Below are 21,329 nucleotides of genomic sequence, written 5' to 3' on the forward strand. Positions count from 1 at the left end.
GAGAAGGTAAACAGAAGCAATCAAGTAATCTGTGATTCTTTCCAAGATGGTTTAGTCAGAGTTGTCATCTTATTAACAAAAGACCTGACAGTCCTTGCACAGGCATACTTCTTTTTAACACAAGGGGGTTTTTTTGCCTGAGTATAAACTGAAAGATTGAATATACTTTTAAGGCTTCCTGTCTAGCTGACTTCAGCTAACGTGATCATCTTGCTCTCTTTTGTTTCTTGGCAGGTTTATCTCAAAAAGAGTGTTTTATCACTTGGCTGTTGAGCGACCTGTCATCTATGATGGAAGTGATTTTCCATAGCCTTGAATATACTGTGTTATTTTTAATTAAATTTTTAAGAAATGCTATTATTTATGTACATGTAAGCATTATGATTACCACTGTGTTTGAAACTATGCAATAGCTATAATGCACTTAGAGAAAAATTATACACTAAAAATCAAAGCCTTTTTAGGAACACTAATGGTTCTGTACTGTGTACAGATTGCTCAAAAGCCATGTTGTTTGATTTAACAGGTCAAATAATCTTACAGTCATATTTTTTCAGTGGGGAAAAAAATAGGCGAGGGGGTATCTAAATGCAAACTGAAATTCTCTACTGACAATTGAATTACTTTTCTTCCCAAAATATCCTTCAAAAGGAAATTTAAAGAAAAATGTATATTTTTGTTGACCTCTTCACTGAGTATTAAACATAACCATTTCTGTTCTGCTCTAATGCTCTTACAATCAGAACAACTATGCAATACTTCAGTCTTCACAGGCATATATTGTAATCCAGCTAGAATTTTTTATCTTTTCCAAGTTTTATAAATAGCAGACATAGGGGTTTTTTACATTTTGAGCTAAGATTTGGTAAGTCTTAACTGGCTTTTACAAACTCTTTGGTACTGAATACCAGTTACAAAACAATACATCACAAAGCAGCAACTCCTTTCACTTTTGCTCACCGTACTCTGTAAGTTGGTCACTGAAACCAGCTCTTACGGTGAGTACCAGTGGCAGAATCAGGAGTATTATCTGTAGAAGAAAGTGCTGCTCACTGTGTGACATTGGGAAGAGGAGCATTCCTGTTTCCTGCTTTAGCACCTTAGTCATCAGCACTCACGGGAAAGCACAGTTTCTGAGGAGGTCAGCAGTGTCTCTCTCTCTCTCTCTAGACCAGGTAAAAGGTAGCAATAATGTTTGAATCGGTCTCAAAAAGTCCAACCAAAATGGGATGTGTATCCAGCCCTGATGAGCTCCCCACTCCGTGTTAGTACATTCTGTCCCTTTCCTAACCCTGGCAGTTGCCCTAGCCAGCTGCTAACTTTCCATCTCGGAGCTGGGGACAGAGCTGGCTGCAAACACTGCCTTTGAAGGAAGTCTATGTTCTCATTTGTACAGAATCTCCATGCAAACCATCTGCTTTCCATATAGAATTTCAGCTTTTTTGTCAAAATATCTGAAAGCAGGTTTCTCTCTTAAAAATTTCTATCTTCTGCTGGAAAGGCAAAAGATTTTGGTAGGAGAAAGGATAAAAGCTCTTTCTCTGAACCAGTCCTCCTTGCCACTTCAGGTATGTCTGATTTCTAATGTTAATGTTCGCCCAAGGAAATCTCAGACCTGGAAAGTTTTAATGCAGCAGTAGGTAGCAGACAAGCTCAGTTAGTCAGGAACCCTGTAAACTCTTGGTGGCAGCTGTAGCTGGTGTATAGCAGTCATGGTGGGAGACAAAATAAAACATGAGGGGAAGGAATTAAAAAGGGCAAGCACAACTGAAGCAGATGATTTAGGGGAGGGGAAAGAAATCACAGGGGCAAACTTGGGAATGTAAAAACAAGGGCAGGGAACTGGAGGGATCAGCTTGAGTAGGGAAGCAAGTCAGGACAGTCCAGCTGGTGTTTATGTGTTGCTGGTTCAGTCCGTTACCTGAAGGGGATCTCCTCCTACAGCAAAAGGCTGGTTGGTTAAAAGCTGGAGATCACAAGACAGGCGTTGAACATTTACATTGCAGCAGCTGAGGTGGAGGGAAACTTCTGATTACAGGAAAGAGAATACTGCAGATAAAGCTGACGGTTGCTAATCATTCATTCCAGTTGTTAACACTGTATAAATGCAGTGATCTCGAAGAAGATTGTGGAAGAATGACTCCCCTTCATGGAGCACCTAGATTTTAGGTTGCATGTACAGAGCTTCCTAGCAGAGAAAATTGCTGTCTGGGTGGGGGTCAAGCAGAAATCCAGTGGCCTTTCCAGGTAGGATGTCTGGCCCACCGGTAGCTTTCCCTTCAGACGCCTCTTCCCAGCACGGGTGGTGTGTGCCCCGCCGCTGCCAGGCAGAGGGGTCGGCGGGAGGAGCACGCTGGTTTACTCCCTTTTCCCCAGGGAACGGGCTGCAAGGCAGTTAAGGCTTTACCTGGCTGTGGGCATGACAGTGAGGCGGGCAAGAGACTGAAGTGGGCAATAAACGGCGCACGGATCAGTTCATGAATTATAGCATATTTCAGTGTTGAAGCTACGTTTTATATTTAATTAGGTAAGAAGAGATTATTTATTGCTTAAAAATGGAGTACTGTGTACCATATGCTATGCAATTTCACTGAGCTGTTACTGAAGTCTGCTGCAGTTTTCCTTTAAGCTTTTAGGTGTGGTTTTTAAAAGCATTTTGCTGTTGTTTTAGTTAAAATACTAATCTTACTAGGATATCTTTCTTAAAATGCCAAATGTAAGGTAAAGGGACACTGTCAAGTATCTTAGGCCAAAATATGACAACTCTGCTCAGAAGTATTTGAAATACCTCTATTCAAAAGTATTTGACAGACTTGCCTCTGGATTTCCTCTCTGCATCCCAGTTCTCAACATTTTTTCTTCCTGTGACAAATATTTTTAACCCCCTGCTTATGGAACTCTTGAAATAGTTGGCTCCAACTAGTAAGTCAGATGTTTCCCTGCCAGTCTTTCGTGCAGACAGTCCTGAGGCGGGCTGAGGCATGTTTGGGAGGAGGGGAAGAAAAACACTAGGTTGTTTTTATTTATCATTTGAGTCTTAATGGTACCTTTTCTTCAGGTTTTCCTGCCCCATGAGAATAGTTTTATGGCTGGTTTTCTTTCTGAAAGAGGACTAAGAGTGAGAGTCAGAACCTGTAGAAGAGAAAAGTTTTGCTTCTAACCAAGGAGAGTATTTAAGGAGAGAAAGTTTCAAAAAAGGAAATACTCAAACTGGTGAGGTTCAACAAGTGGACAGGAATGCAGCTGTTCAAATCAACTGTTCAAGAACAGGTATCCTATCATGTCACCTAGAAGAGGGAGTCTTTTACACATCAGAGGTTGTGCAGAAAAGACAGTAAAGAACCTGTCGTTAGTACTGACCTTTTGCTTGAAAGTCCCAGACAGTTTATTAGTGGAGCCGCAGAAACCCAATAAAGGACTCAGCACAAGTGTAGGTTTGTGCGAGAGATTATTTCACTCGAGCATCTTATACCTCCATTCATAAAGCACTTGTTCATGTGAGCTGTGCCAGGGATGCTGACAAACCTGTTTATTTACAGGTACGCAGGTGATTTTTTGAATTGGTCTTTTTATTATCCACAGCAGTGCAATTAAGAGAAAACAAAAGTTTAAAATCAATATTAAGTTAGTTTAAGGGGATATCACACTCATGGGATGAAGACAGTATACACTGTGGTCAGTATAGCAGTTGGATGTTTTTTCTGGGTGCTGGAAAAATGGAGGGTAATATTTTTTGTTATACAGAGGTATATGCAAAGGAAAAAATGTAGCTGCTTTACGAAAATGACAGCGTTCCTTTACTCAACGTTACTCAATGTTGCTTTATGAAAAATCACTGAGATGTATTGCACAAGAGTGTACCACGTTACAAAATAGCAAAGCTACAAAAGCCTGACTTTGCTCCTTTTTAAAAATTGAAATTGCACTATAGTTTTAATTACGCTCAGTCACTGAGATTGTAACTTGCTCAGAAGCATCTTTCGGTCTTAACTGCCAAAGAATTGCAAACCCCGTTCACATCAAGCTTCACACTCCAGATAGGGGGAAAAGAGATTTATGTATAACAGCGTCTGTACAGTTACAGAGATGTAGATGGTTGCGTACTGGAATGTTTCCTGATGCTTTTTTTTTCCCTTTTTTAACCTCAGGAATTAAAGAAAATAAAATTCTATATGACTGAGAGTGTGTGTCCCTTTTCTGCCTTTTAGAGATAGCTTTGTCTGGAAGATAAATCAGATGATTGTATGATCTACTTCTAAGCAGGAAGAAATTCTACAAAATAAGGAAAACAAAGTAGTTTGTCACGCTAGTGGAGAAAGGCCACGTCTATGCAGTCCAACAGAGCAACGATCCTTAGATAAGTCTTAAGTGAGCCGATCCCCAAGCCAGAGGAAATATCACCGTGGCCTGGAGCGGCCAGGCCTCCCTCAGCAAGGGCAGAGCCCTGTGCCTGAGAAACACCTTCATCCACCTTCGCTTCCCCTCAGAGGTGAGAAGAAAGCGGCCTCAAGGACAGCAGTTGCACTCGCTGTGGCCCACAGGGCCAAGCAGCGCTGTCCTCCAGCCGGGGGCTCCCGCCCGGCCCCTCCCCGGCGCGCCTGGGTGACCTCGCCTGGCTGCGGGAGGGCAAGAACCCCCGTGTGAGTACAGGCACTCTTCACTTGTCGCCTCCGAGTTTGCATCTGTAGTCCCAGCCCCGGGGCACGCGGTTAAAAGCTGTCTGAGGTGCTGGGGCCATCCGAATGGGGTCAGGAGGACGACGGGGCCCCTCGTGACCCGTCGTCGCTTCTCTTTTCAGTTATTTCTGTTTCCTCACAGGAGTTTCCTGCTGGGGTGGAGGCTGCGACGCTTCCCGTCCCCCCGGCTCCCACAGCAGCACCAGCCCCTGCTCCACGCTCAGAGGCTTCGTGCTGGCACAGAGTCTCCAGCAAAGCCTAGCCTGGAGTACAAGGGACCTGCAGCACATGTGTAAGTAACCGTCCCTTGCTGTACAGCAGCTCTGCAGAGGAGGTTGTAGCTGCTGAAAGCCTTGGCGTACCTCTCCAATAATCCATGTTTAGCCATAGTGGACAAAATCTCCTCCCTTCTTTGGTTTTAGGGGCAAGGCTGTCCCAGCCATAGCGCTGCCTTACGTAGGGTCTTAACCCAACCATTTCTTGGGCCGCGCCCCAAGGATTGGCCTTGGTGTACCCAGTACGACATTCTGCTGTGGGGACCATGTGAAGGTGCCGTGAGACAGCGGTATCCTCTCCGTTAGCCCTTAAAATGTCAGAGGGATGCTTTGAAGTCCAAATATAAGGTTTAAAAACTTAAGTGGCCCGGGAGGCTTGGAAAAATCAGGCAGCACCAGGGGGCACTGAGACTTACGGTGTCAGGTCAGTTAAACGATGGATAATCGATCCGGGCCATACTTGGAAAAGGTGGATTTGCTCATTCTGAACTCGGATCGATGATTTTGGTTTTGGAATGACTACACCCTGGCTACTTCATCTACCGTCACTTCAGTGGTGCTTGCAGCGCTGATCACTGTTCTCTCACACCTTTCCATCGTTGGCCTGCTCTCCGGGAGAGGCGCTGCTATAAATCACGTCCCTGTTTCAGGCAGGTTTGCCTGCAGAGAGTGAAAGTTTCTCACCGGGCTCTCCCAACTTCCCCTCCTTGTACCACAAGCGGGCTGGCGCCGTGCTGTGTGACTGCCTGCCCCCGCGGTCGCGGCTGCCTCTGAGCCCTTCCCCGATGTGAAGCTACTGCAGTGCCAGTCCCCGCTGCGGCACGGTCCCAGCCTTTCCCCAGTTTGAGTGTGTTAGGCCAGCGGGCACTGGCCCGCTTCCCGCCTGGGTAAAATCTGGGGTCCTGGCACTCTTCTGGCTCTCAGAAGTCTGAGATAGGGACTGGGAGTCGGAATGAGGGGTCTCAGGGTGACGATGCAATACTTAGGGCAGAGGCAAGCTAAGCCGCTCCTTCAAAGCAAAGGGACGGCAGAGGAGACTGCAACCCAAAACTGGGAATGTCTGGGGAAAAAAAAAACGGCCTTAAAGAGCGGGGCTGGGAGCTGTGTAAGACCTCAAGCCTCTCCTGGAACTTCCAGCAGCGTCCTGCTGGAGCTGTGGGTAAGGCACAGGCACTGTCCCATGTCCCACGGGAGGCAATACCCCTTGCCTTCGGGGAAACCTGCCCCCCGAGGAGACAGCATCAGCCGAAGGCTGGCGACACCCTAGCGAAGTGTGAGACGGATTTTGGTGGGATAAATCCAGCTAAACCTCAGGGTAGAGGGACAGAGGAGCCTCAGGAGGGCTTGGCTGCGAGGAGCTGTGCTGCTGGCAGATGGAGAAGGGAGCAATGGCAACAGGCACCTCCACGCCCAAGTCGCTGCTGTGTGGTGGCCGGCAGCGAGGGACCCTGCCAGGGACGGGGCTGCAGCCGGAGGGGCCGCAGGGAGGCAGCTTCCCCGTGAGTTTGGGGTTCTGCCAGCAGCCTGAGCAACCACCAGCGGCTGCTGGACCACAGGCAGCCCCGGGCAGAACAGACCCCACGAGGGAAAACACGCCCCGGGGAGGGGGGAGGCCAGTGCCCAAGGCTCCCTCCAGCAAAGCAGCGGGGAGCAGCCTGACTCAGAGCGGGATGTGTGTGACCCAGGGATGACCCTGCCGCCCCAAACTGCTGAAAGTTCATCGCCGTTTCACCACCCTCAACAGTTTCACTCGCCGACCAAGCATGAAAATTTCCCACCGCCTTTCACAGAGCAAAGAAGCTTTTACCGAAGTTGAGAAGGGCCCCAGAATTCAAGGTCCTGGGGCCAGTGGGACACTGTGCGGGGACGAGGAGCTCGAGGCCGCCGGGCAGGACCGTGGGTCGGCAGCAGCTCAGGTTCGCACGCTTGTTTGTTTGTTTGCACGACTTAAGGGCTCTTTTGGGGCCGGGAGGACCCTCTGGGTGGGACCACCCTCACCCTCAGCCCTTGGGAAGGGGTGGTGGGGCTCTGCTGCCGCGAGGAAGCATCTGCCCTACCGTGCTGCCTCCCCCCACGCCCTCAGAAACCTCCTTCCCCCCCCAAACTGCACCCCACCCCTCGCCTCTGGAGCCGAAACCGTTCCGGCACCTGCAGGGTCCTCAGCTGCAGCTTCCACACCCCAAGGGCTAGGGTAAACCCCGTCAGCAAAGTTTTCCTTTGGCCTTTTTCAGGAGGGGTAAATCCTGTCCCTTGGAAACAGGTTATGTGCACGGATCCAAACCTGGGAAGGACGCGTGGGCAAGAAACAACCAGTTCATGCCCTCGCTGTACGTGGCAGCGCCTTTATTTAACAGAATTGCAGCTTCCATTCGTATTGAGCTCGACACAAATCGCAAAAAACCCCGAACCCTTCATACACATGTAGCAAAAAACCACATATATCTTTGACCATTTTTTTGCATAAGGAAAAGGCAAAAAAAAGTTTAAAAGGTTCTAATAAACATATAGGAAAGTAGAACCCCATCTTAGCTAAACCTTGCAGAAAGCTTCTGTTTATCGACACACTTTAATGATTAATACACAATGAAAACTCTTTCTTCCTGCAAGAAATAATTGCCAGGAAGCAAACGGGGTTAAATGTGACTATTTAAAAGAAAGCCTCCTGAGCACGGCAGTTGCAGTTGCTTGAGCAGGAGAGGCGAGGCCGGGTCCCCGGGAGGGGATGAGCGAGGGGAGCGGCCACGCGGTGCCCTGCAGCCTCGGGCACCAGCACCCGCACCAGAAAGCCCTACAGAAATTGCAGGGTGCGTTGCAGCATGGTGCTTTTGGGAACCGCAGCCTCCCCCCAACCTGAACTCTCCATCCAAATTTCATTAACGTTAGGTTTGGCGCTTAATTACTCTCTGTCTTACTGGCCCCAGGCTAAATATATTTTCTCACCGTTAGCAAAGGTATCAGCGCATAGCCAGCCGTCTGTTGAACCATGGGTTTGGTGTTTTGAGTTCTGGTTTACTACAGCTTTGCCCCAGCAAATGTCCCCAGGACAGACAACTCGGCATCTCTGACGCCCTTGAATTTTGCCTGCAAGGTGTGATTTTTGCTTTTTTTCTAGTATCAAACTCGGAGCCACAGCAAATAAATTGTACCCAGTTTCAGCTTACATCACACAGCTAAAATATAGGAGAAAGGTAGATCTAATTCTGCAACAGCTACTTTATGAACACGAATGACTGGCTTTCCTTTGCAAGAACCACCTGTGCAGCAAAACAGAGTTGCATCTGCAGAGGCACAAAGCGCAGCATTTGCCTGCTGCAATGAGCCAGTGTAGGAGCTAAGGGCTGTTCTCCTTTACTGGTGTGGGAGCGGGCAGCGTTCCCGAGTCTGGCCACCTCCGCAGCAGGCCCTGGCTGGCCAGCAAACGAAGGCTGAGCCCCCTCCTGCTGCTTCCTATGGACGGGACGGGTGGTTCATCCTCCTCCATCTGCCCCTGTTGCTGCCGTAGCTGGGTTTATCGCCTCCCTGCGAGGCTTGTTATTTCAGGCTGTGGTCTGAGCCGCAGATGGGCCGGGTATTTACAGCTGCTGCAAAGATAGCTTTTGTCCTCTATCGGTTCTGCTTACAAGTATGGCTCCGTTTTGCTGCCCTGTGCCAAGGGTTTCCCTTCCTTTCAGGCAGTGAGCCCCGGTTGGGCCCCGCACCGTGAGGACGGGGTTGTGCAAGGAGCTCCCGGCCCTCCCCGCTCCTCTGGGACAGTCTTTGGGGTACATAGAGGGTTTCCAAAGAGTTTGGTCCTCCTCCGGCGGGGAGCGGGGAAGGACTAACTTACAAGAGGACTTGGCAAGGCGGGGGTGTAACGGAGGAGGTCAAGTGGGTGCTGAGGGTCAGGGAGCTCCTCACCCGCCGCCTGCCCAGCATGGCAATGGACCGGTTTGAGCTGTGCTCCTGGCTGTTGCAGGCGGAGGAGCAGTGCTCTGGGCCCCCGCTCCGGCAGCAGCCGCCGCTCTGCAGCATCCTGCCCAGAGCCGCCCTGAACCGCTCGCCGGCAAAGACGTAGAGGAAGGGGTTGAGGCAGCTGTGGAGGAAGGCGATGCTCTGGGTGACCTGCAGCCCGATGTCCAGCTGGTCGGCAGCCTGACAGCTGAACGCCGCCCCGGCGTAGGCGTTGATGGCTTTGACCAGCAAAACAATATTGTATGGGAACTGAGAGAGGAGGAAAGCGGTGATGATCATGGTGATGATCCTCAGAGACTTCTGCTTTTGGGATCTTTTGGCTTGCAGGAGGGTGTTGATGATAAGGGCGTAGCAAATAACCATGACAAGGAGCGGGAGGAAGAATCCGATTGTGATTTTCAAGGCCAGGACTGTAATTCTGAAGTGCATGCTGACATTTGGTGGGTACGTAATTTTGCAAACTGTCATGTCACCCACCCACGTGCTTTGGCTGTACATGATTTCTGGGATGCACAAGCTCATGGACATCAGCCAGACAGCCAAGCATATGAGTTTGCTGCGCAGGAGCCGCCTCCGCTTAGAAGTTTTATCTTTCATCGCCTGGACAATAGTGATGTACCTGTCAAAGCTGATGCAGGTTAGGAACAAGCTGCAGCCGTAGAAGTTGATCTTATACACACTGTTGACGACTTTGCACATGAAGTTCTTGAAGATCCAGCCGTCAGAGGCAGCCTTGGCCCAGAAAGGGAGGGTGAAGAGGAGGACCAGGTCGGCAATGGCCAGGTGCAGCAGGTACCGATCCACCGTGCTCCTCCTGAAGCGGTATTTGCAGTAGACGAGCACGACCAAGGCGTTTCCCACTGTGCCCACAGAGAAGATGAGCCAGAAAAGCACCGGCAGGAAGGCTCGAGCGAACTGCCTGACCTGCCTCTTGTCGCACGTGAAGTCAGTGTCGTTCGCCGGGTTTCCGTACAGGGACAGCACCGCGCTGTCATTCCTGTAGTAATCCAGGCTGGCCATGCCAGGGTGGGTGGCCTGCAATGGGACATCGGGTAAATTTGTGTTGAGGGATGGCTCAGTAAAGCTGAAATTTGCCCCCCTCCGCCCGATGCAGTTGAAGATCCCCAGTATATTCCATTTTAGATGAGGAAGCGCAAAGGCTGCTAGCAAAACACAGCGTGTTTTGGAATGCTTGAGGTGTGTGGTACAGCAGAGACTTATAAAAATGACTTGCTGAGTATCTAACTCTTTACAGAAGAGCAGTTCGCCACCTCCAGCCAACTTCAGTTATTAAAATGGCAGGTGATGAGAGCATTATTTCTGTCAGATCATTCAAAACACTGTTGGTTTGGCAGCTTCAAATATGTAACAAAATGCAAAATCCCCAATTTGGAAAGAGGTGGGGAAGAACGCTTTGCGTTATGGTGGGCTGGCATCATTGGCTTGAGAGAGGAAGAAAATTGGTGAAGGTGAAGAGGGGGAAAAGAAAAACAGAGATTACACAGCAGCATAGCTGTATACTCACTATGCTTGCAACTGCCATCTTCAGCCAGACCTTTACTCAGTCTTGAAGAGGGCTCCGTAACCTGGAGAGGAAAGAAGGGGGGAAAACAACTGATTTGAAACAGATTTGAAGTAGAATTGTGACTCTCTTCTTTCTACTTCTTCTTATTTAATAAAAACCTCAACCCTTTGAAATGAGTCTGGCCGAGAGATGAACAAACCACACAGAAATTGATGTCACTCGTTTGAATTATTTAGCTGTTTCCATTTTACAAATTTACATTTAGCCTACATTAGGTCTTTGGCTTCTCTATGACACTGTGCTGTTTAAGTCCTTTGACATACTAGAGTCACTGCGTCTCATTTTTAACAAGAGGTAGACTCCCCTGTGTGCACATTAAAAAAGAAAGTAATCTGAAAGCACTGTATCTTCCAAAAGATTCATGAGAATAAATGAAACATGTCTCAAATTGTCTAGCAACTGACAAGGAAAAGTACCTGCCTTTAGTAGTAGTTTGCAGTGTTAAAATCTTCGCATCCTCTGCAGTGACTGATAATCTCTGCCTGCAACATCTCTTTCTTATCTGTGAGTTTAAATGATGATGCTCGTTGCTTTTGGCTTGCAAAGCAGATCATTATGCCCTGATAAACAAGGAAATATCGGGGTTTCCTGCTGCAGGTTGCTTTTCAAGTCAGCCTACCATCACAAAAGGTAGCCGAGCCTGGCGGGCTCGACGGGAGTCACGTTCAACACGCTCCGCACCCGCCTGCCTGCGCTGGTGCCCGGGGGATGCAGCCTGGGGGATGCAGCGGGGGGATGCAGTCCGGGGATGCAGCCCGGGGGATGCAGCGGGGGGATGCAGCCCGGGGGATGCAGCCTGGGGGATGCAGTCCAGGGATGCAGCCCGGGGATGCAGCCCGGGGGATGCAGCCCGGGGGATGCAGCCCGGGGGATGCAGCCTGGGGGATGCAGTCCAGGGATGCAGCCCGGGGATGCAGCCCGGGGGATGCAGCCCGGGGATGCAGCCCGGGGGATGCAGCCTGGGGGATGCAGTCCAGGGATGCAGCCTGGGGGATGCAGCCCGGGGGATGCAGCCTGGGGGATGCAGTCCAGGGATGCAGCCCGGGGATGCAGCCCGGGGGATGCAGCCCGGGGGATGCAGCCCGGGGATGCAGCCCGGGGGATGCAGCCCGGGGGATGCAGCCTGGGGGATGCAGCCTGGGGGATGCAGTCCGGGGATGCAGCCCGGGGGATGCAGCCCGGGGATGCAGCCCGGGGGATGCAGCCCGGGGGATGCAGCCCGGGGATGCAGCCCGGGGGATGCAGCCCGGGGGATGCAGCCTGGGGATGCAGCGGGGGGATGCAGCCCGGGGGATGCAGCCCGGGGGATGCAGCCCGGGGGATGCAGCGGGGGGATGCAGCCCGGGGGATGCAGCCCGGGGGATGCAGCCCGGGGGATGCAACTGGGGGATGCAGTCCGGGGATGCAGCCCGGGGGATGCAGCGGGGGGATGCAGCCTGGGGATGCAGCCCGGGGGATGCAGCCCGGGGGATGCAGCCTGGGGGATGCAGCCCGGGGATGCAGCCCGGGGGATGCAGCCCGGGGGATGCAGCGGGGGGATGCAGCCCGGGGGATGCAGCCCGGGGGATGCAGCCTGGGGGATGCAGTCCGGGGATGCAGCCCGGGGGATGCAGCCCGGGGGATGCAGCCTGGGGATGCAGCCCGGGGGATGCAGCCCGGGGGATGCAGCCTGGGGGATGCAGCCCGGGGGATGCAGCCCGGGGGATGCAGCCCGGGGATGCAGCCCGGGGGATGCAGCGGGGGGATGCAGCCCGGGGGATGCAGCCCGGGGGATGCAGCCCGGGGGATGCAGCCTGGGGGATGCAGCCCGGGGGATGCAGCCTGGGGGATGCAGCCCGGGGGATGCAGCCTGGGGGATGCAGCGGGGGGATGCAGTCCGGGGGATGCAGCGGGGGGATGCAGTCCGGGGGATGCAGCCCGGGGGATGCAGCGGGGGGATGCAGTCCGGGGGATGCAGCGGGGGGATGCAGTCCGGGGGATGCAGCCCGGGGGATGCAGTCCGGGGGATGCAGTCTGGGGGATGCAGCCGGGGGATGCAGCCCGGCTCTGCCATGGACCTTCAGTTAGCACTGACCTTCCCACCAGACACCGGTGCCTTCGGAAGCGGGTCACGCAACTGAGACGTGGCCTCGCCGAGCCAAACCTCTCCCCGCGCCCCGATCAAAAACACCTTCGCCGCTGCTACGTGGGGCACGAAGCGATGTGGCGTGCGGCTCGCCTCCCCAGCCTGCGTCGGGGTTGCCGCCTTAGCAAGCTCGTCAGCAAAGCTGGTTTACAGTAAACAGCTACTCGTAGGGATGGCGAGTGTGTTTGGAGCTGCGTCTCTCCTCGTGGCACCCCCCGGCCCCAGCTGCCCGCGATCCCTTTGCACGCTCTCGGTGCCGAAGCAAACGCTTGCAGCTAGTGTTTGCAGGGGTTTGGAATCTGGTCAAAAATGCTCAATGCAGTTGTTTTCATCTATTTAGAAATTATTGTGTTCAGAAAGCACAGCTTGGGGGGCTAATCTTTCCAGGGTTTATCTTCCGGAAGCAACTTTAATGAATCTGAATTACTTAGGAGCAAAGTTGGCAGTGCGAGATCTTTGCAATAAAAGAACATTAGTCTAGACACAGAGTATTTGTTTAAAAATAGATTGAAGAACTAAAACCAGTCATAGATATGTGCTCTTAGTTTTCAGGTTTTCTATCAAGACACAGAACTACAGCAGAATTATGCTGGTCCTTGGAGTTTCAAGTACAGGTATGAATTTAGTACCTGCCTTTTAACGATGGCACCTGTACCCTGTGCATACTAGTTGCATTTCTGATGCACAAAGCTCAAAATATATTTTTATTTTACTTCTTTTCAACGCAGACAACCAAGGAAACTAAACAGCCAAAGCATACCAATGCTACAGCTTCATGCAGAATTTATGCCAGTAAATACATGCAAGCAGACAGAAATAAACTGCCTGTATAATACCCATAAATCAGACATACCACCTGTAAGTACTAAGATGTAGAAATTAAGACTTGTCAGAGCCGTGCATATACAAATTATGTCAGGCAAGGCTGCTGAAACAAGTGGAAAATCCTTCTCTCCGAGGCGTGGTTCAATTTCAGCAAAGTCTCTGCCAGTAACAGCCCCACAAAGGGGTTTTCCTTGTCCCCAACCCCGTCCCCGTCCCCATCCCTGTCCGGCTCCAGCGCAGGCGGCACGGCGGGGGCCGGGGGGTGCAGGCCCAGCGCCCGAAGTGGGGCAGAGCAGCCCCGAGCTACCCACAGCGGCCCCCTGGGCTGGGGGGTTGCTTTGTTGTTACTGCCGCGCTCGTTATGCGTTATATTAATAATAATGTGGGGTTAGATGTCAACTTTTAGCGTGCTGTGAAGTTCACCGTAGGAAAAAAAAAAACAAAACAGGTGCTTTCAGATGTTCTAGCCAGCACCTGATTTTTTCCTACGGTGAACTTGACAGCACGCTAGAAGTCGACACGCAACAGAGCGTCCCTTGAGATGAGGAGGGGCTGCTTATGAATCAAAATTAATTTGATCCCTTTTTTCTTAGTTTTGGGGGGGGGGAGGTGGTTTCAGGAATTGCTGCGCTAAGCGTGTGGCTCATCCTTGGGCAGCGCCGCCGCGCTCCACCCGCTGCGACTCCTCGCTCCCAAAACTCTGCAGCGAGTTGGAATCTCGACCCAGCAGAGCCTCGTCCCCCTCACAGCGGCGCAAAATCCGGCTGTCGAGGCCGAGACCTGCCCCGTACAGCCCCTAGGTGGCTGGGGCCAGCGCCAGGCAGCCGGCGAGCTACTGATTCCTCCCTGGTACCCGTTTCCAAAACAGCATTGCAGCATCCGCCGAAGGCTGTAAAGCTGCACATCCCCAGCAGGCTTTTATGTTATTTTCCTTTTAGCCATCAGACCTACCTTAAATTGCAATCAAAAAGATTGTTATAATTTGGTGAGTTTAATGGTAAATGAGCTTTTTTTGTTGTTTTTTTTTTTTTTTTAAAAAAAAGGCAATTTGTAATTTAAAAAAAAAAAAGGCAATTTGTAATTTAAAAAAAAAAAAAAAGCAATTTGTAATTTAAAAAAAAAAAAAGGCAATTTGTAATTTAAAAAAAAAAAAAAGGCAATTTGTAATTTAAAAAAAAAAAAAAAAGAAAAAGGCAATTTGTAATTCAGTTTTCTTTCCATGGAGGCTGCACGTGGGACAGACAGACACGGACAGTGGGGGAAGGGACTGACTCACCAGGACAGTCGGTGCAGGGGGGCCAGCCCGGACGTCACACCCAGCAGTCACACCGCCGCACACCGTGTTTTCTGTTTGCACCAACGAGTAAGATTTGGGCCTTTTGTAGGCTGAGGTGGGTGTGTGCTCCCAGGACCCCAGCCTAACTAGAACCTGTCAAAGGCTGTTTTCTCTGTGGTTTGCACGGTTTAGGTGGCTTGAACACAGATGGCAATCTTCTCTTTTTTTTTGTTTTTTCTTTGCTTTGTTTTGGGTTTGTTTTGTTTTGGGGTTTTTTTGTTGGTTTTTTTTTTTTTTTTTTTTTTCCTGGTAAGCTCTTTCAATAGAAAAGCAAAGACCTTTCTTACTGTTGTTTTTCTGCTCATGTGCATCATCTAGCACAGGGCAAATCAGGGGCTGCTCCCATCGTGGCTGCATCCTGGTGGAAAACATTTTCACTGGGGGAAATAAAAAAAAATCCCTGAACAAGAACTGGGTCCCTCCGGGGAGCCACCGGTGTCCCCTGGGACAGGAGTGAGGAGCCAGGTGTAGTCCTGCCCTCTCCAAGCTGGCCAAGGCTGCAGGCAAGCAGGGGCCGGGTCGCAGGGTCTGCACGGCGCCCCGCAACACCAGGTGCTTTGCAAGCAAGAGCAGAATGGAGCAAAATGAAAGTACGGCTCCTTCAAGAGGAGAGGCAAGGCTGTTCCTGCCACAGAAACTGGGGAGAACCCAGGGCAGGACTGCAGGCAGCCGCATAAAGTCCCGGCTGGTGGCACGTCTTACGTGGCGGCCATCCAGAAGAGTGTGGCAGGAAAGATTTTGAAGAGGAAGGCAGTGAGAGGTGGTTAATAAATACACGAACTCGCACGTCTTCTGTCTTCTTCTTGTCAAGCTGCCATGCAAATTACAGTGATTTAAATTCCCTTCTCTGCAGGAAGTCTGAGCACCGTGGGGTCTTGCTTAAACGCCGGATGGCGTTCAGCTGTGACCAGGGCTCATTCAACTCACACTTCAAGAAAATTTCCAAATCGCAGTTCAGGCTCAGTTCCAATTCTGGAGAAAACAACGATTTGGGCCAGGTTTGGGGTTGGGCTCAGCTGTCACTTGGCATGGCGCTCCGGCGTCCAAGGGGAAGGGGCCCAGGGCTCTCTACCCTCAACTGTGCAATCCCCACTAAGGTGTCTGCATACCTTTAATAATCAGTTGTCTCCCTGAAACCCTTCCTGAAACAGGAGCGGGTCTGTGTGTGTTGGTACCTCTGTACGGCATGCGGCCTCTCTCGCCTCCTGGACCCCCGGGTAGGAAAACAGAGGTGGGGGAGCAGCTCTCAGCTAAACCCCAGGGCGCTTGCTAAGGAAAGCATAGGTGTGAAAGCACGGGAGGAGCCTCTGGGCTCAGGCAAACGGCTGCCTGCTGGCAGATCCATGGCAATTACCCCTCATTCAAGCTAGTGTGACCCTCAGTGTAACGCGAGGTAATTCGGCGTTGGGAGAGTTACCTTAAGTGCAATAGGGTAAAGGCATGTCCGTGGGCAAAGTCTCTGATGCAAAGGATCTTCACATCCTTTGGTCTTTCCTTCATGAATCGGAGAGTCCTCACGTTCTGGATTTGAGCGACTTTAATTAGACTTGGCTTAATTCTCCCTAGAAGCAAAGTCATAAATGTAACTTAACCTACTCACTTCACACAGCCAGTTCCACTGTCCTAAGAGTTCCCGCACAGATAAATCTCCAGACCAGAATATGGGCAGCAGCTCACCCCGTTTGTTATTTTTCTGCCATGTGCCATTTATTAAGTGAGTGTCACTGACAGCAACAGCATTTTTGCCCCTGTTGTGGGAACAGAAGCAGGAGAACAATGTGAACCTTGCAAATCCTCCTGCCAAATTTCTGCCAAACCGATTCCCTACTTGCATCCTCCTTCAGTGCCGTTCACAGTTAATTAATTTCAAACCAAAATGGAGAAGGTGTGGTCAGTTCTTGAGGTACCAGCAGGCATCATGAGCTAACTTGTGATTTCCCTCCAGCTCATATCATTACAAAACTAAGCATCTCTGTTTTCTTTACAAATATATTACTTTCACGCTCACCAAGAGAACTTGCAAGTGCAAGCCTCTTTTAGTTTTGGTTAAGGGGGAAAACGCAAACCACTAGCATTTCTTACATATCTTCTTTTTAACTTCAGGATGTTTAAGTACAATTTGGGGATTCTTTTTTAAGCTCCTCATTTAGTGCATATACTAACATCAGAGATGTACTCAGCTTGATGTGCTGATCTGGTGCTGGAAAGATTTTGAAGAAATAGAACAAAACTTGGGGTAGCACCCTCTTCTGAGGCTGACTGAGAAGTTTTCTTTTTTCACAGTGAAGAGTGCACTGTGCTTGCACTAAATCTGTCTTTTAAAATACCTATTTTCCCTTCGCCAGGTAAAAGGAGGACATTAACCTGCTTCTCTCCAAGCAGGCTGTTTTACAGCTCCGACAACCCCTCTGTTGGTCTGTTTGGGAGAGGCTGTGGCTGTATCTTGCCATCCTCTATGAGGGGGTTATTTGCACTCAGTGAGATCACTACCTCTTGTACGCAAGAAAATCATGTTGTCTAGGAACTTACTATAGATCAAAATACTTGAGGCAATTCCTAGGAACATAGGACTGGACGTGACAAGTCACCTCAGCTGTTCCTTGTTTCTCCAAAGTGAGGTAAGACAAATCACCTGGGCTTTTCCTAACAAGCAAGTGTTGCTCTCCACTGAGTAGTCTCTTGTATCTTCAAGCAAAGAAAGGATGACCCTGCATAATACTATTCCACACTCATAAACACTTTGCAAATCAAAAGTGTGGTTCTGTAGATCTTTTCAGCATTTCTTATTCCACTGATAACACAATTTCAGGCAGGTTACTTGCTTATGTAGACTACGCACAGGGTTTCCTGGGCTTTCCATACTGATCCCAGACGTAACGCGCTGGGTGTCCTGAAAACAAGGCGCCTGCAGCCAGAAGCCACCTGCAAAGACCCAGGTCTGGCTCCCTCCCCGCTGCCACAGCAGGTCACCGCGGCGCGGGGAGCCGGGCTCTGCCTTGGTCACAAAGCCCCGTCTCCCTCTCTCTCTGACTTGGTATTTTGAAAAAGACATATTTGACCTTTTTAATGATGCTGAAATCTGTGAATTATTAAACTCTTAGTTTAGATGGATTAGGCATTATTTTGGGCCTGGAATGTGGTTTTCTAGATGTGATGATTTCTCATTTTCTCATATCCTCAAAGAAGTGTTTAGGCATTAGTTTTCCAAAATGAACTTTGCAGTTGTTCCAGACTTTCATTCACTCAAAAGAATGCCTCTAGGCTCCACTATTTTAAACTGCATCAGACCATCCTACTTCAATGTATGTTTTAATAACTTTATTTATTGAAATGTTTTATAGGGCCCAACCTAATTTCTAGTAAGGAGAATTAATGGGTTTCATTCAGTGAATGATATCAGCATGCACAATATTATCAGTGTTTTTGCAGAAGAGATTGGTAACCTGGTAATGTTATATCACACTTGTGACAGCAGAAACTGTGATTTCATGCAGGTGATGCCAGCAGCATCCAGTAACTCAGCTGAGTCATTTTAAAGGATCACAGACATGTCGTTTATCAAATGTTCTCTAATTTAAACATACCTGTTAAAAATAAGTTCTTAGTCTGAAATTCTTAGTGATCACATAAAAGAAAACTTGTATATTAATTGCCTCACTGTGTCAAACTGAAGTCAGAAGGAGTGGGGAGAAAGTATATCACAAATATACTACTGTGGATTCTTATCTCCGAATTTTTTTACATATTTCCCTCTTAGATGATTTTGATATCTCAGTAAGTTAATAAGTTTTGACATTTCACCTGCCTAGTGGATGAAGGGAAGGTGGTGGATGTAGTTTTTCTGGATTTTAGTAAGGCTTTTGATGCTGTCCCTCACAGCATCCTTCTGGACAAGTTGTCCAACTGTGGGATGAGCAGATACACAGTGTGCTGGGTGAAGAAATAACTCTCTTGAGGGACAGGAGACCTTGCAGAGGGATCTAGATGCTTTGGAGCATTGGGAAATCAATAATGGGATGAAATTTAACAAGCCCAAATGCTGGATTCTGCACCTGGGATGGAGCAATGCCGGGCACGAGTCTAAATTGGGAGAGGAGTGGCTGGAGAGCAGCCCTGCAGGAAGGGGCCTGGGGGTGCTGGAGACAGCAGGTTCAGGAGGAGTCAGCAGTGAGCCCTGGCAGCCGGGAGGGCAGACTGCAGCCTGGGGTGCTCAAACACAGCCCAGGGAGAAGGACATGGAGCTGCTCAAGCAGGTCCGGAGGAGGGACATGAAGATGCTCGGGGGGCTGGCTCACCTCCTCCGTGAGGACAGGCTGAGAGAGTTGTTGTGGCTCAGGCTGGAGGAGAGGGAGAGGGAGAGGGAGAGGGAGAGGAGGCGAGGCTCCAGGGCGTACTTAAAGGGGGCTACAGGAAAGGTGGGGAGGGACTCTGTCAGGGGGTTTAGGGATAGGATGAGGGGTAATGGCTTTAAACCACAAGAGGGCAGGTTTAGATGAGATGTAAAGAAGCAATTCTCCTCTGTGCAGGGGGTGAGGCGCTGGCCCAGGGTGCCCAGAGCAGCTGTGGCTGCCCCCTCCCTGGAAGGGTTCAAGGCCAGGTTGGATGGGGCTGGGAGCCCCCTGGGCTGGGGGAAGGGGGCCCTGCCCGGGGCAGGGGGTGGCACTGGATGGGCTTCGAGGTCCCTTCCAACCCAAACCATTCTGTGATAACCAGCCCATCAAAAGAGGTGATTATCCTGCTATGTTCAGCATTGGTGAGTGACGCAATGGTGCAATGCTGGGATTGAAGGTATTTGCCATTCTGATTTTGGGAAAAGGAGGGGGCAGCTTCCTGAGTTAAGTGGTCATCTTGTTACTCGTCTGGCTCTGCACAAGTTGTATCCTAAAGAGATCCTCAGCAGCAGCATATTTGTGGTTTCTGCTTGTTTTAGTTTGTTTGCTGATGAAAGAAGGTCAGAATTGAATACACAAAACCCTGGCTTAGAAATTTTTTTCCCTCGGTACCAAAATGGGATTGACTGCTTCTTAGGAGATGCCCTCTTGTTGTCCTCTTAGTTGTGTTATTAAAAACTGGAAGAAGTTTGGTGGGGATCCCCTAATGTGAGAAAAACTAAAATGCTATTGTAATTAATGGTGGCCACAATACAAATTAGGTGACCAAGAAAAATCTCCAGAAGAAGGATCCTTGAATTATAATACTATATTACAATTGCTTTTATTTTATAAATGATTAGAGAAATGGGATGAATTCCCTTATGTAGATTATTTTTTTGCCTTACAAAATGATTGAGAAACTAGAAAGAAATGTGGGTTAGTTGGTTCACAACACCAGATAGGGATATAGTCATTAAATGATAGAAATAAAGGTTCTGATTCAGAAAAAGAGGATAAACCTATGAGTAAAGTGAAAATGAAAAACTCTCGTTGTTGTACTGGATGTCAAATTGGTAAAGACTGCTCAGAGGAGGTGGAAGAGGATGTGCAATTGTTAGTGTCCCCCACAAAGTTATCTGAATTGAAATTCTCCAGTAGCAAGGATGAAAAAATGACTAGTCCGGTGTCTGGGAGAACTCGGCTGCAGAGACCTGCAGTACAGGCTCCTTTGCAGCAAGCTGTAGGGCCAGACAGGGCTCCAGTATATGTGCAGGTACCTTTTACTATCTCTGATTTATTAAATTGGAAACAAACAGTGGGTCCCTATTATAATAATCCTGGAAGTATGCGTGGGTTAGTTAAGACTGTAATGCTGACTTGTAATCCAAATTGGGAGATACCCAAGCTTTGTTAGAGTCCCTTTTCACTAGCAAGGAAAGGAGAATTGTCTTGGGTAGGGCTAGGGAAGAAGGGGGACAACAAAAGGGAACAAGGGATTTGACTCAAATCCTGCTGAAGGGTGATCCTTGGTGAGCCTTGCATGAAATCAGGCAAGGGCTAGATGAAAACCCCTCTGTTTTCTATGAAAGACTGTGTGAAACTGCTAGGAAGTGGACAGATTTGGATCCAGAAGACAAAAGTAGTAGTAAGATGCTTCATATGTTGTTTATCAAGCAATCAACTTCAGATATTAGACAGAAGCTGCAAAATGTAGATGGGGTTGGTGGGATTTCTATCTCACAATTAATAGAAATTGCTTACAAAGTCTATAATAATTGAGAGGGAATAGAGGAAAAGAAACAACAGAGTAGGATGAAGTTGCAAGCTTCTCTGTTGACAGCAGCAATAACCAAAAGTAGGGGAAGAGGTAGTGGAGAGAGGAAAATGCGCAGAAGAGAGAATGATAGAAAAAATGTGGGAAGAGGTACATCCAGATTGTCTTTGGGGTTGAACCAATGCATATATTGTAAAAAAGGAGGACACTGGAAAAATTATTTTTCTAGGGGGAAACAAAAAAAGTGAGAATGAGGGAGGTGACCTGATAATGTTATAAAATCTGGACTGAAGGGGACCAAAGGAAATAATTAATGCTTCCCCAACCGACCCTCTGCTTCCAGTTAGGTTGGGGAATGGAACTACATATTTTTTAATAGATAGTGGGGCAACACAGTCTGTTGTAACTA

At 49.3% G+C, this 21,329-nt stretch overlaps 2 protein-coding genes and 1 long non-coding RNA gene across 7 annotated transcripts in view; 2 read left to right on the plus strand and 1 right to left on the minus strand.

Annotated features, from left to right (window-relative positions):
* Window positions 1–4,182, plus strand: part of FYCO1 (FYVE and coiled-coil domain autophagy adaptor 1) — a 50,934-nt gene extending 46,752 nt beyond the window's left edge. For all 4 annotated transcript variants that reach the window (XM_042806353.1, XM_042806356.1, XM_042806354.1 and 1 more), the window contains exon 18: window positions 235–4,182. In XM_042806353.1, the coding sequence (XP_042662287.1) occupies window positions 235–310 (76 nt within the window). In that variant the 3' untranslated portion in view covers window positions 311–4,182. The remainder of the gene's footprint in view (window positions 1–234) is intronic.
* A 56-nt stretch (window positions 4,183–4,238) lies between these two features.
* Window positions 4,239–6,803, plus strand: LOC116961164. The gene is made up of 3 exons (XR_004406846.2): window positions 4,239–4,489; window positions 4,819–4,968; window positions 6,696–6,803. It is a non-coding gene; the product is annotated as an uncharacterized LOC116961164 (long non-coding RNA).
* Window positions 6,804–7,279: 476 nt separating this feature from the next.
* CCR9 (C-C motif chemokine receptor 9) lies at window positions 7,280–15,053 on the minus strand. Of its 2 annotated transcripts, none has more exons than XM_032991249.2 (3): window positions 14,714–15,053; window positions 10,428–10,488; window positions 7,280–9,937 (listed from the first exon to the last, which is right to left on the minus strand). In XM_032991249.2, the coding sequence occupies exons 2-3, from the start codon at window positions 10,443–10,445 to the stop codon at window positions 8,774–8,776; spliced, it is 1,182 nt and encodes a 393-aa protein (XP_032847140.1). In that variant the 5' UTR covers window positions 10,446–10,488; window positions 14,714–15,053; the 3' UTR covers window positions 7,280–8,773. The 2 variants fall into 2 exon arrangements, with proteins under 2 accessions (XP_032847140.1, XP_032847141.1); XM_032991250.2 differs by lacking the exon at window positions 14,714–15,053 and adding an exon at window positions 12,562–12,636.
* Between the last annotated feature and the right edge of the window lie 6,276 nt (window positions 15,054–21,329).

The sequence above is a fragment of the Tyto alba genome, unplaced genomic scaffold (assembly GCF_018691265.1).
Source record: "Tyto alba isolate M040663 unplaced genomic scaffold, T.alba_DEE_v4.0 Super-Scaffold_46, whole genome shotgun sequence".
Lineage (NCBI taxonomy): Eukaryota > Metazoa > Chordata > Aves > Strigiformes > Tytonidae > Tyto > Tyto alba.